This window comes from Quercus robur, chromosome 8, assembly GCF_932294415.1.
Source record: "Quercus robur chromosome 8, dhQueRobu3.1, whole genome shotgun sequence".
In the NCBI taxonomy this organism is placed as follows: domain Eukaryota; kingdom Viridiplantae; phylum Streptophyta; class Magnoliopsida; order Fagales; family Fagaceae; genus Quercus; species Quercus robur.
The window spans coordinates 10812403-10824557 of record NC_065541.1 but is presented as its reverse complement, the minus strand read 5'-3'; the positions used below and the strand labels follow the sequence as shown (position 1 = coordinate 10824557).

Here is a 12155-nt window from a genome sequence, read left to right as displayed (position 1 = left end):
AAAAAAAAAAAATTATTGTGAAGCACTTTGTAAGAGGCAAAATTTTTAAACCAATTATAAAATGTCACATCAAAGTTTAGTGGCAAATTCTAAATTAATGTCATTAAATTAGATGATGACATGTGTCATCCAAATTGGCATCACATTGGCATATCAAAATTTGCCACGTGTCATTTGGCCCACAAGATAAAGATAAATTTCCTATTTAAAATTTATAGGTAATTATTTTTATTAAAATAAGTAAATAAATAAAATAAAGATAAATTTTCTATTCAAAATTGGTAGATAATTATCTTTATTAAATAAATTAAATAGAGATAATTATTTATCTTTGTTGATTATTATCTTTATCAAAATATGATATTTATCAAAATAGATAAATAGAGATAATTATCTCTAAGAAGAATTTGGACCAATCAAAAGTCTGCTACATACTTTCAAGCATATCAATTCATAGTGGAGCTTATCCTCTGAAATCACTATAAATAGAGGACATCCCCTCTCATTTTCGACAGGAAGTTTTCAAGGGGTCCAAGCTCTGGAGAAATTCTGTCTCAAGAATCTTTGAAGAACTTGTAGAACATTCAAAGGGCTAGAAGAACAACAAATCTCTATCAAGCTCAAGGCTAGAGATTCATTAAGAAGACCGTTCAATCCATCTTCCAACCAAATTCAAGGAGATCTATTGTTCGAGTTCTTTGAAGTTCTATTGGAATTAAGCTAAAAAGCCTCCATAAACCTCAACAAACTCAAATCTTTGAAGCTCAACGGATCACGCCTCTAAAGCCCTGAAGAACTTCAACCCTAGAGCCTTCACATTCGAAGACTTGAAGAACAATAAATCTCTAATAAGCTCGAAGCTAGAGATTTATTGTGAATACCGATCAATCCATCTTCCAATTAAAGTCAAGAAGATTCTTGTTCAAGTCAAGTTCAAAGAAGATAGAATCAGAGGGTATTCTTTTGTAAAAGAATTGAAATAGAGATTGTACTCATTATTCATCAATACAAATTTATATTTGCAAACCATATTTCTTTTCAATTGTTTGATTTTCTATAATTGAGAAAATTTTGTGTGTACATACTTTTTTTTTACGATTCATTTATTCTAGACTCTTTGGTTTTTATACTTAATAACTCATATGGATAAATATTTATAATGTGGTCCCACATTTATGACACATGGCGCAAAATTTGAGCTCTAATTTGAATTTCTCTCGGCATCACCTATTATTATTACTAGCATGTAGCCCGGCTTACACATGGAAACATTAACAATTGTGATGATAAGATTTTCATCTTGGTAGATTTGGTTTCCACATTGAGCATTATAAATGGAGATAACTTGACACCAACATTTAAAAATCAAATTGGACACATAGCACAAAATTAAACTACAATAAGAAATTAATTTGATTCGATTTGAATACTAAAATTGTACTTCGACTTAATATAATATATATGATTATTTTTTTTTCCACTTTTAACAAACTAACAAAATCTTAATCCAAACACACTAAAAACTATTAAAAAATAAGATTCAAAGAAATCTTGGTTTATTTTTAATTTCTTATTTTGTAGATTTTTTTTTTTATGGTAATTTGAGATATTACTATAAGCTACAGTTTACAGAATGCTTCATCAATATATGAGATTATTGTTGCTGTGGTTATTTCAATTTTTATAGTTAAAAACCCAATTTCAATTAGTGGGATGGCAAGCTATAGGTTCACGATTGTTGGAACTGTAATGTATAGTGAAGCCAAGAACAAATTCAAATGAAACTTGTGTGTGTTATCATTAAGCTAGTGTTGAGGTACAAATTTTCGGGCCTTGATTTTATTGGCCCACTCACAAAATACCCACATGAGCCCACACATTATTTAAAACCCACATAAATATTTCCCATATATATTACCCAAATATTATCCATGTTATTGGGCCTTCACAAATACTCCGTACCCAAGCCCATAAATTGTCATAGGCCCTCTCACAAATATTACTTATTATATCCCACATATCATCCAACTTAAATTCTCCACAAAATATGCTCATCATATCACTACCAAAACTGGGCCGCAAAATTACACTATCTCCACACAAAGCCCAACATCATTTGGCTTGAGGGCAAAACTCAAAGAAAGCCCAAATTCCAAAAGTCCTACTACGATGTGGCTAATTCCAAAAGTACCACTACGATGTGGCTAATTCCAAAAGTACCACTACAATGTGGTTAATTCAAAAAGTCCCACTACGATGTGGCTAATTCCAAAAGTACCACTACGATGTGACTAATTCAATGTCCCACGACGATGTGAGAAATTCAAAGACCGCTACGATGCGGCACTATTTACAAAACCCACTACAATGCGACACTATTTACAAAGTCCGTTGCTACACGGCACCTTAAAGCCCGTTGCTACACGGCAATACTTTACAAAATCTCAAAATCATTTTCACAAAGCCCAAATACTTATTTGACATCTATTCCTACAAAGCCCAAATTCTAATTTGGCACTATTTTATAAAGTCCAAATATTATTTTGGTAACTCTTTCATAGAGCCCAAAGTACTAATTTGGCAATTATCTTTACACTATTTTTATAAAAGCCCAAATGCTTATTTGGCATCTATTCTTACAAATCCCAAATATTAATTTGGAACTATTTTATAAAGCCCAAATATTATTTTGGCATCCATTTTACAAAGCCCAAAACCATTCTAGCAATTATCTTACAAAACCCAAAATAACATTTTGGCAAAAACAATTACTTTATACTCAAAACCCAAATGTTAATTTGGCACTTATCTTGCAAAGCCCAAATAATCTTTTGGCAACTATTTCATGAAGCCCAAATGCTACTTTAACATATATCTACTAAATTCAAATATTATTTTAACATTTGTTAAATCCCCAACTCATGGGAAATACAAATTACTCATCTCTCAAAAGAATATCTCTTTCACAAAATTTTATGGGAACTATGTCTATTATTTCCATAATCAACTAACTATAAAGCCCATGAATATCACCCATGGCAAAACTACTCATCTTGTAGGGTTAACCAAGTCCAAGCAAGCTTATCAACAAAGCCCAGCTGGGTTAGGCCAGCCCACACACAAATCTCAGCAATTGAAGAACACGTGAACTGGTCAGCCAAATTTCAGCTATAATTAAATAGCTGGAGCCCCTTCCCATCAGGTCCTAACATGTCTAATCAGATCAGAAAACAAACACGTGTCCACCAGGGGATGAATCCTTTCTCCACAAGCTGAAATCCCATCATCTCTCAAGTGACATAAAGCTGAAGGTGATGTGACAAAAAGCTGGGAAAGCTGGGAAAGTTTCAGCCAGCTGTTACTTCTTTCTCCTTCAGCTCACTCAATCAAGAAACCAAAGTTGCCATGACCAGACCAGTGAAGCTCTTGAAACGACACAAAATCAGCTCATTTTCATACTAAAAATATGTATTCTCTGGTTCATGAACCAAGTACATGAACCCCAAATGGGGAAACTTAGCGAAATGTGGTTTGGAGGGCACCAAAGGGGATCCCAGCAAAGTTCTCAGCAAGGGCTCTAAGGTTGACACCTGACTTAGGGTGGTCCAATCTGCCCTGGGGAACTCTGATTTTAGTTGCAGCATATCCAAGATCATTATCCTAAAGCATGCTCTAATCCCATCAGCCAAGGCTAATCGGCATTTAATGCTAAAGCCAGAAACCCAGCTGTTATTGCCCAAAACAGCAGAAACCTTCTAAAGTTAAGCTTACTACTCTTAGCTAAAAATCTTAAGAACGATTCTCTAAGGATTTTCTGAAGATTGAGGAAGATTTAGCAAAGATTATTTGCTAATCACCCCTTGAAAACCCTAATATAAATGGAGCTCTCCATTAATGCTTTAACCAACCAACAAGACACTAAGACTTACACCAGAAAAGTTTCTGCCTTAACCTCTCTGCTTAAGCTTTCTCTAAGTTCTGAAAAAGCCTCTGAGTTCTTGGTTTCAAGCATAGAAACTAAGTTTCCCAGCTCCTGACTCACAAATACTTTCTCATATCTCTACTCTAAAACACTTACTTGCCCCAGTAGAACATTTTGGCAGTATTACTATACACTCTCACTCATTACTCATACTACTATACACTCTCACTCATTACTCATTTTTCTCACAAATGATTATCTCTACTCACTACATATATCATATTCATGAGCATGCCATGACACCATAATGATCTTACTGCGCTAGCCGGGATCTCTTTCTCTCCCTTCATCTCACACTAAGTTTTCTCCATTATTTGTCATTATAGAACCGATGATATTTACCTACTCATTTACTATCAATGGTTATGATGTAACTGTTACTATAGAGTTTTTCCCTCATATTGTTGTATTAGAAGACTTCTCTCCAAAGCTAACGGATGATGAGTCCAAAAACATAGATATTTCCCTTAGTCTGTAAAGTAACTAACTGCTGGAGACCTATCTTGTTTTGTTTTACTATACTGCTGGGCTATTTTCTACAGGAACACTTTACCACTGGGCTGTTTTCTGTAGAGACATTTCACTACTGGGCTATTTTCTGCGGAAACGCTTTACTGCTGGGTTATTTCTTGCAGTATGCTTTTCAACCATGATGACGTGTTCGCTGTACGGATTGTTCATGGGCCACTCTTGTCAGTTCCAATCTAAGCCCAAAGCATAAAATATAGTGGATTTCTTGGATTTTCACTGATAGCCTTTGGGCCGTGCATCGAGCCCATCGTCGAGTTTCGGTTTAGACCCCCCGACCCAACTTAAATCTTATTTGTCCGGAAGGAAACTTTTTCGCCCCCGACACTTTGGCGACTCCACTGGGGAGTCTACTGAAGCCAAGAGTTCTCCATGCCTCCTAGGTTATGGAACAGCCGGCAAGAGGGGACTAAGAACACCAGTATCCCAGCGGCACAAAGCCATCACAGTCAAGCTCCACAAGGAGGACAAGCTGACCAACATGAGGTCAACCAAGAAGATTCTGATCGTTGATTCTCTTTCCTCTTGGAAAAAATACAAGGAATGCAACAAGCTCAGTTTAAATTTGCTGAATCTTTAAAGGTCTTGAGAGAGACTCAAAGGCCAACGCCTTAGCCATTACATGAAGAACCAGATCTTAGAACATAGCAAGAAAGGGGATCAACCACTGGGAATCCTTAGTCTAGTGAGCAAAATGCCTCTCTTTCTCAATTTGTTACAATATTTGATCTTACTGCTTTGCTAGAAAGGGAAAGGCTTAGCCAGCCAAAGGAACCAAGGCACTTTGTTCGTAGGCCTCCCTACCTAGTTGAGTTACTAAGTAAGCCATACCCGGAGAAATATGAAACTCCCACCTTCTCTCTTTACGATGGGAGGAAAGGAAATGTGATTGAGCATGTCAACAAGTTCCTTGATTCTATGGGACCTTTCGCTGGAAATGATGATCTTTGCTTAAGGGAATTCTCAAAATCTCTTACCGATCATGCTTACACATGGTACTCTACTCTACAACCAGGTTCCATTGCTACATGGCATGACATGGTTGAAAGCTTTTGTTCAAAGTATTTTCACAGGAAGGAAAAGGTTACCATCCTCACTCTTCACAATACCAAGCAAAAGTCCTCCGAAGGACTCCTTGATTTCATCCGGCAGTTCTGAGATGCTGCTTTTGATTGTTATGGGCAGTTTAAAGAGCAAGAGCTGGTTGAGACTTGCATTGACAACATGTCTCATGAGTACCGAGCTCATTTAGAGAATCTTGATATTATTCAGTTTGCCCAGTTGCTCCAGAAAGCTTGTAAGACAGTCGTATCAGCCAAACCTTTCACAGCTGAAAGGCCTAAGCCAAAAAAGAAAAATGCTCCTCAAGCTCTTGCAGTCTCCACCAATGAGCTAATAGTTGGGGAGAAGCAGAAAAGGGAAGAGGAGGAAGAGTATCCTCCCATACCATATTCCGATGAAGAAATGAATGTCGTCATTGACAAATGGATGGTTGATGGAGTGCTTAGGCCCTTCAAGCCTATCTGTAAGCCTACTCAGGAAAATATGCGAAAACCCCTTTATTGTCGGTATCATTGATATGTGGGTCATGGAACTAGAGATTGTAGAACAATCTGAATAACATTTCATAAGAAGATTTCAGATGGAACTTTGAACCTCACTCGTGAACAAGAGGTCCAGTGGAACCTACTGCCTTAGCATCACAAAGGAAAAGCTACAGTCGCCGTACTTTTTCATAATGGGGTTGATGAGAATTAAACTGCAAGCGGTACAAGCATGCCTCCAACAACTATCTCTGCTCTTCAAAGAAGCCCTACCTTTCGGACTTTGTTCAATCAGTTAGGGCTCAATGAGGACTTTGTATCCATCGCTGCCACCTCTGGAACACACTGTCTCACAACTGAAGCTCATGCCAACCGTGCCTTCTTAGAGACTACTAATGTCATCACCTTCACCGATGAGGATATGGAGGTACAACACCCTGATCATAGTAAACCATTATATATTGCTTCTCAGGTTAACGATGTTCACATAAGAAGAGCACTAGTCGACACTGGTGCATCACTTAATCTTATTCCAGCCAACACACTTAAAGCAGCTGGTATCCCACTCAATAGAATAGCTGGGGCTCCTATTGAGGTTTTTGGTTTTGCTGGAATTCATGAATGTACTATTGGGAGTATACAGCTAGCTCTTAAAGTGGGGCCCATTGTCGCTCTCACCAGATTTCATGTTATCGACTCACTGGTTTCTTATCATGCTCTACTTGGGAGGCTATGACTCCACAAACACAAGCTTGTGCCATTAACTTACCACCAATGTGTCAAGGGGAGGTTTAATAGTAAGCCTATACGCATCCTTGCTAATCTACACCATTTGATGTATCCGAAGCACATTACTTTAAGGCTACTTTCTATAATGAGCTCGCCCTGAGTGGGGAAAATTTTACTTCAAGGCCTGTTAGGATTCCTTTACCCAGCTGGCAAGACATTGAGAATAATCCTGAAATAGACATGAGGTCTTTCCTTGATCAAAGGAAAAAGAAAAGAGAACGTGGGGAAACCTCCAGCAATGCCTCACAGCCACGTTGTGTACAAGTCCAACTGCCGGATGGTCGTTTGGGGTATCATTTATGACGGTACATGGGGCCTAGCTGTCTCAAACAGAAGGGTCCCGGACTGAATGAAGCAAGCACTACACTAACTTGCTGTTATACTCAGGAAACAAAAACCCTAGTGGTAGAAGAAAATCTACTCAGCAGTCTAGCAGAACTGTTTGAAGAGCCCCAGCGGTAACTAATTTTTCACCTGATGTGGAGCTAGAAACCATTAATCTCAGTGATGATCCTAATGTCCAGCGACCAACTTCAGTAAATGCAGCCTTGCCACCGTTGGAAAAGGCTCAACTTATTTCACTATTAAAAGAGTACATTGATGTCTTCGCTTGGGAGTACCATGAGATGCCCGGTTTGGATCCTAACCTAGTTTCACATGCTCTCAACGTGGAACCAGGGGCAAAGCCAATGGTACAGCCCATGTGGACCTTCCATCCTAATGTTGAAGCTCAAATCATTCAAGAAATCCAGAAGCTTCTCACTGTTGTGTTCATCAAGCCTATCATGCACCCAAAGTGGCTTTCAAATATTGTGCTAGTCAAGAAAAAGAATGGGCAAATACGATGCTGTGTTGACTTTCGGAATCTTAATAAAGCATGCCCCAAAGATGAATTTCCACTTCCCAACATGGATATGCTCATTGATTTAGCTGCTGGGCATGCTATGTTTTAGTTCATGGATGGCTTCAGTGGCTATAATCAGATCAGAATGTCATCCAAAGATGTAGCCAAAACAGCCTTTCGAACTCCTATTGGTAACTTTTATTACACCATCATGCCCTTCAGTCTTAAGAATGCCGGAGCCACATACCAAAGGGCTATGATCGCAATCTTTCATGACATGATGCACAAAGAGACTGAGGACTATGTGGATGACATTGTTGTGAAGTAAAAAACCAGAGGAGATCATCTTGCTATCTTACGAAAGGTCTTTGAAAGGTGTCGACTCTACAAGCTCTGCATGAATCCACTCAAATGTGCCTTTGGAGTTATGGCTGGGAAATTTCTGGGATTTCTTGTCCATCAAAGAGGCATAGATGTTGATCCTAACAAAGTGCAAGCCATTGCCACCATGAAGCCACCATGAAGCCACCTGCAACACTCACACAGCTCAAAAGTTTCCTTGGTAAACTCTCATACATCCGGTGGTTTATTTCGGGTCTTACTGCCCTCACGGCTGCCTTTGCACCACTGCTGAAGAAAGGAAAACCCTTCCTCTAGGATTCCAGATATCAGCAGGCATTTCTCCAGCTGTAGCAACTCATGACCAAACTGCCAACCGTATGTGCGCCCGTACCAGGGAAACCACTTAAGCTGTATTTGGCTACCAATAACGAAGCAATAGGGGCACTCATAGCCCAAGATGATCAAGAAGAGATTGAGCGACCGGTTTATTATGTTAGCAGAAAGTTAAAAGATGTAGAAACCCACTATCTAAGGGCTAAAAAGGCTTATCTTACTCTAATATATGTTGTCCAGCAACTGCGCCATTATCTGCTAACTCACACGATACAGCTCTTAACAAAATCTCATCCAATCCACTCATTCTTAAGGTGATCGGTTCTTTCCGGAAGGCTAGCACAATGGCTCTTGCAACTATCTGAGTTTAAGATCATAGCAATCACTCCAACAACTGTAAGGGATCAAGCCATCGCTGATTTATTGGCAAACTTTCCCGGAAAAGACAGCTAGGACATTACTGATGATGTACCTGGAGAATTGCCAGCAGTTGCACTGGTGGAAACAGCTAGGGCGGCTTGGATTTTACATTTTGATGGATCCTCTACTACTTTTGAAGGAGGGGCTGGAATAGTCTTATCCAAGAGCACCAAAGAAATAGTGAGTATGTCATTCAAGCTTGATTTTCCATGCACTAACAATATGGCTGAATATGAAGCATATCTCACGGGCCTAGTGGTAGCTCGTGAAATGGGCATCAAACGTCTTCGAGTAATTGGAGACTCAAATCCGGTTGTCTGCCAAGCTAGAGGAGATTTTGCACTCAAGGAACCATCTTTAGCTCCATATAGAGCTATGGTTCAAAGGTTGGAGGACTCTTTTGAAGAATTCAATATTGAACACTCCCTAAGGTCCGACAATCGCTTTGCCGATGCTTTAGCCACATTGGGATCAAAAATCAGATTTGAAGGTGCAACTACAGATGTCACTTTTGTAAAAAGGCCTATCCCAGTGGTACAAATGCTAAAGGAAGAATTCTCTGATCAACCGCTGGGACATATAGACTGGTGATCTTCCATTAAAGAAGCACTATTATCACCGGATGAGAAGGATCATTTGAAGATACTCAAAGATTATGCTCTAATGGCAGGGGAATTATACAAAAAGCTACCTGGAGGAGTTCTAGCTAGATGCTTGAGCCCTGGTGAGTCCACTAAGCGATTAAAAGAAGTTCATGAAAAATCTTGTGGCCCTAGCGGTTCTGTCAGTCTCTACAGGCACCTCCAACGGTTAGGCTATTACTGGCCAAAAATGGGCAAACAAGTTGCCACTGTCCAAGAGCAATGTACCGACTGCTAAAATCCTCTTGATAAGATGGAATCATGTGCAGTCTTTACCACCAGTGATTGGCGTGTACCCTTCCTTTAGTATCTCATAGAGGCCCTTTTGCCTGACAATCATGAAGAGGCCTACCGCTTAAAAAAATTGGCTACCCGCTATTTTGTGGAAGGAGGTATTCTTTTTAGGAAAGGGTTCAATGGGGAGCCTTTGAGATGCCTAGGGACCTCTGAAGCACAATCAATTATGCAAGAGGTGCATGCGGGTGAGTGTGGTGACCATCAAGGCAAAAGGCGACTTCTCTAGCAGCTACTCAATCTAGGGTATTTCTGGTCCACAATGAAACAAGATGCAGCTGAATGTGTGAAAACATGCCATACTTGCCAAGTCCATGGGAATCTCATACATACTCACCCCACCAACCTTCAAAACTGATGACTCCTTGGCCATTTCATACTTGGGGGCTTGACCTAATAGGCCCAATCAATCCACCATCCAAGGGTCATATTTGGATATTAGTGGCCACCAAATACTTTACAAAGTGGGTGTAAGCCATCTCCCTAAAGAAGGCTACAGGCCCAGCCGTTGCCAATTTCATCCGAGAAAACATAATTTGTAGGTTTGGCATTCCCTACAAGATTGTTATTGATAATGGCACTACTTTTGTCAACAAGGATGTCTGAAAATTACTTGACCATCGCCACATCAAGCACTGCAAGTCCACTCCTTATTATCCACAAGGGAAAGGTCAAGCGGAAGCCACCAACCGAGTGCTGTTGAGAATTCTCAGCAAGATGGTGCATGAATATGAGGGTGGCTGGACAGAACACCTGTTGGAAACCCTGTGGGCATACCGAAGTTCAAGCAAAACAGCCATCGGACTATCACCGTTCTCTCTTGTATATGGTACTAAGGCTATATCTCCTGTTGAGCTATTGGTTCCCACTCCAAGGGTTATTCATGGACAAGAAACAGATATAGATGCGGCCACTTGTGTAGAAATCAGAACTATAGACCTTGAAACCTTGGAGGAGACGCGAAATCTTGCCTATGACTGCACCCAGCAGTACCAGCAGCAAATGGCCAATACTTACAACAAGGCCACGAAATCCAGGGTTTTTGTCAAGGGACAAATGGTTTTAAAGGCAGCAGATCATATCAAGAGGAATCTCTCAACACCCTCTAAGTTTGCCCCAAGTTGGGAAGGGCCCTATCTTATAAGGGAAGCCAATGCCAGCGGTTATTATCGTCTAGCTACAACGGAGGGCGAAAGTCTCACGGAACCTATCAATGGCAAATGGCTTAAGTTGTACTATGCTTAATTCGACTTTCAAGTATGTGCCAAGTAACTCTCTTTTGTATGGCCTTAAGCTACTTCTACTATGCCAATAAAGAATTAAGCTTTGCCTTTTGCCTCAAACATGAATTTCTTATACTTACAAGTACTCTAATACTATTTTCCATACATAAATATGCTTACTCTAAACAGTGAATGAGATTACAGCCCTAACAGCTGGGCATTTTAAACCAAAGTGGTCATAAACACAATAAGCATTTTTCAAAACTATGTATATGACTTCCATGACCATATTTTAGCCTGAATATATTATTCTTTGATAAATGAAGTATTTTTCTCAAAATAAGTTCATATACTTATGCATAAACAAAGACAGAGCTTGTATAGCTGGCAAAATATTGAGTTACTACATAAAGTTCACATGGCTGGTGCACCTCTGCACAAAACACAGCCTACATTGTCAAACAAACCCAAAATACATAACATGTCTCATTACATCATATTCTAAAAAAACAAACTGTTCAAAATACCAAACTACTAATAATGATGAAAAAGCTAGTCAAATAAGCCATCGTCAAAGGTCTCCGCTGAGGGGGAAGCACCTCCAGCTGACGATGGCTGCATCAATGCATCTCTCTGACTTAACAAAAGTGCAAGCTCAGCTCTCTTTGCTGCTATTTCTCTCTCAAGATCAACTATTTTCCTTGAGAACTCATCATCTCGGGTAATGCAAGCCTCGGCAGCAGCCCGAATCTTGTCAAGGATGAATTGAATGCCGAATTTCATGAACAAAAAGTCTTTAAGAGATTTTTTCCACTCAAGTACTCTCTGCAAGTTTGAACTATCAAGCTTCGTACGCTACATGTCTAGCAGCACTGCAACAAGCAATTCAAGACCAGATTTCCTCAAAGAGGCACCTAACTTACATCCAGCTATGAAGTGGGGGTGTTTCCTCATAATTGCTGCCAGTAGTGGCTGGCCGTCTACCGGAATTTCTGACCGCTGGAATATGACAGTGTTACTTGAAAGAGGATGAAAGTCAGTTGCCACTTTTTCATTTTCTTCATCTTCTGCAAATCTTTCTAGAAATTCTTCAAGGCTCATTCCCTTAGCAGCACCACCAGAAGACTCAGGCCGTGACTCTACAAAAGAAAAGAGGCATGGTTATATCCTCAGCAATATCAGAAAAGCATTCGCACAGTCAAGTGTTATTGAACA

General features: G+C 39.7%; 1 protein-coding gene across 1 annotated transcript; it reads left to right on the top strand.

Annotated features, from left to right (window-relative positions):
* Nucleotides 1-6286: 6286 nt before the first annotated feature.
* Nucleotides 6287-7796, top strand: LOC126695843 (uncharacterized). Its single transcript, XM_050392647.1, has 3 exons — nt 6287-6757; nt 7231-7301; nt 7349-7796. Exons 1-3 carry the CDS (start codon nt 6287-6289, stop codon nt 7794-7796), a joined length of 990 nt encoding a protein of 329 aa, XP_050248604.1.
* Nucleotides 7797-12155: the final 4359 nt, after the last annotated feature.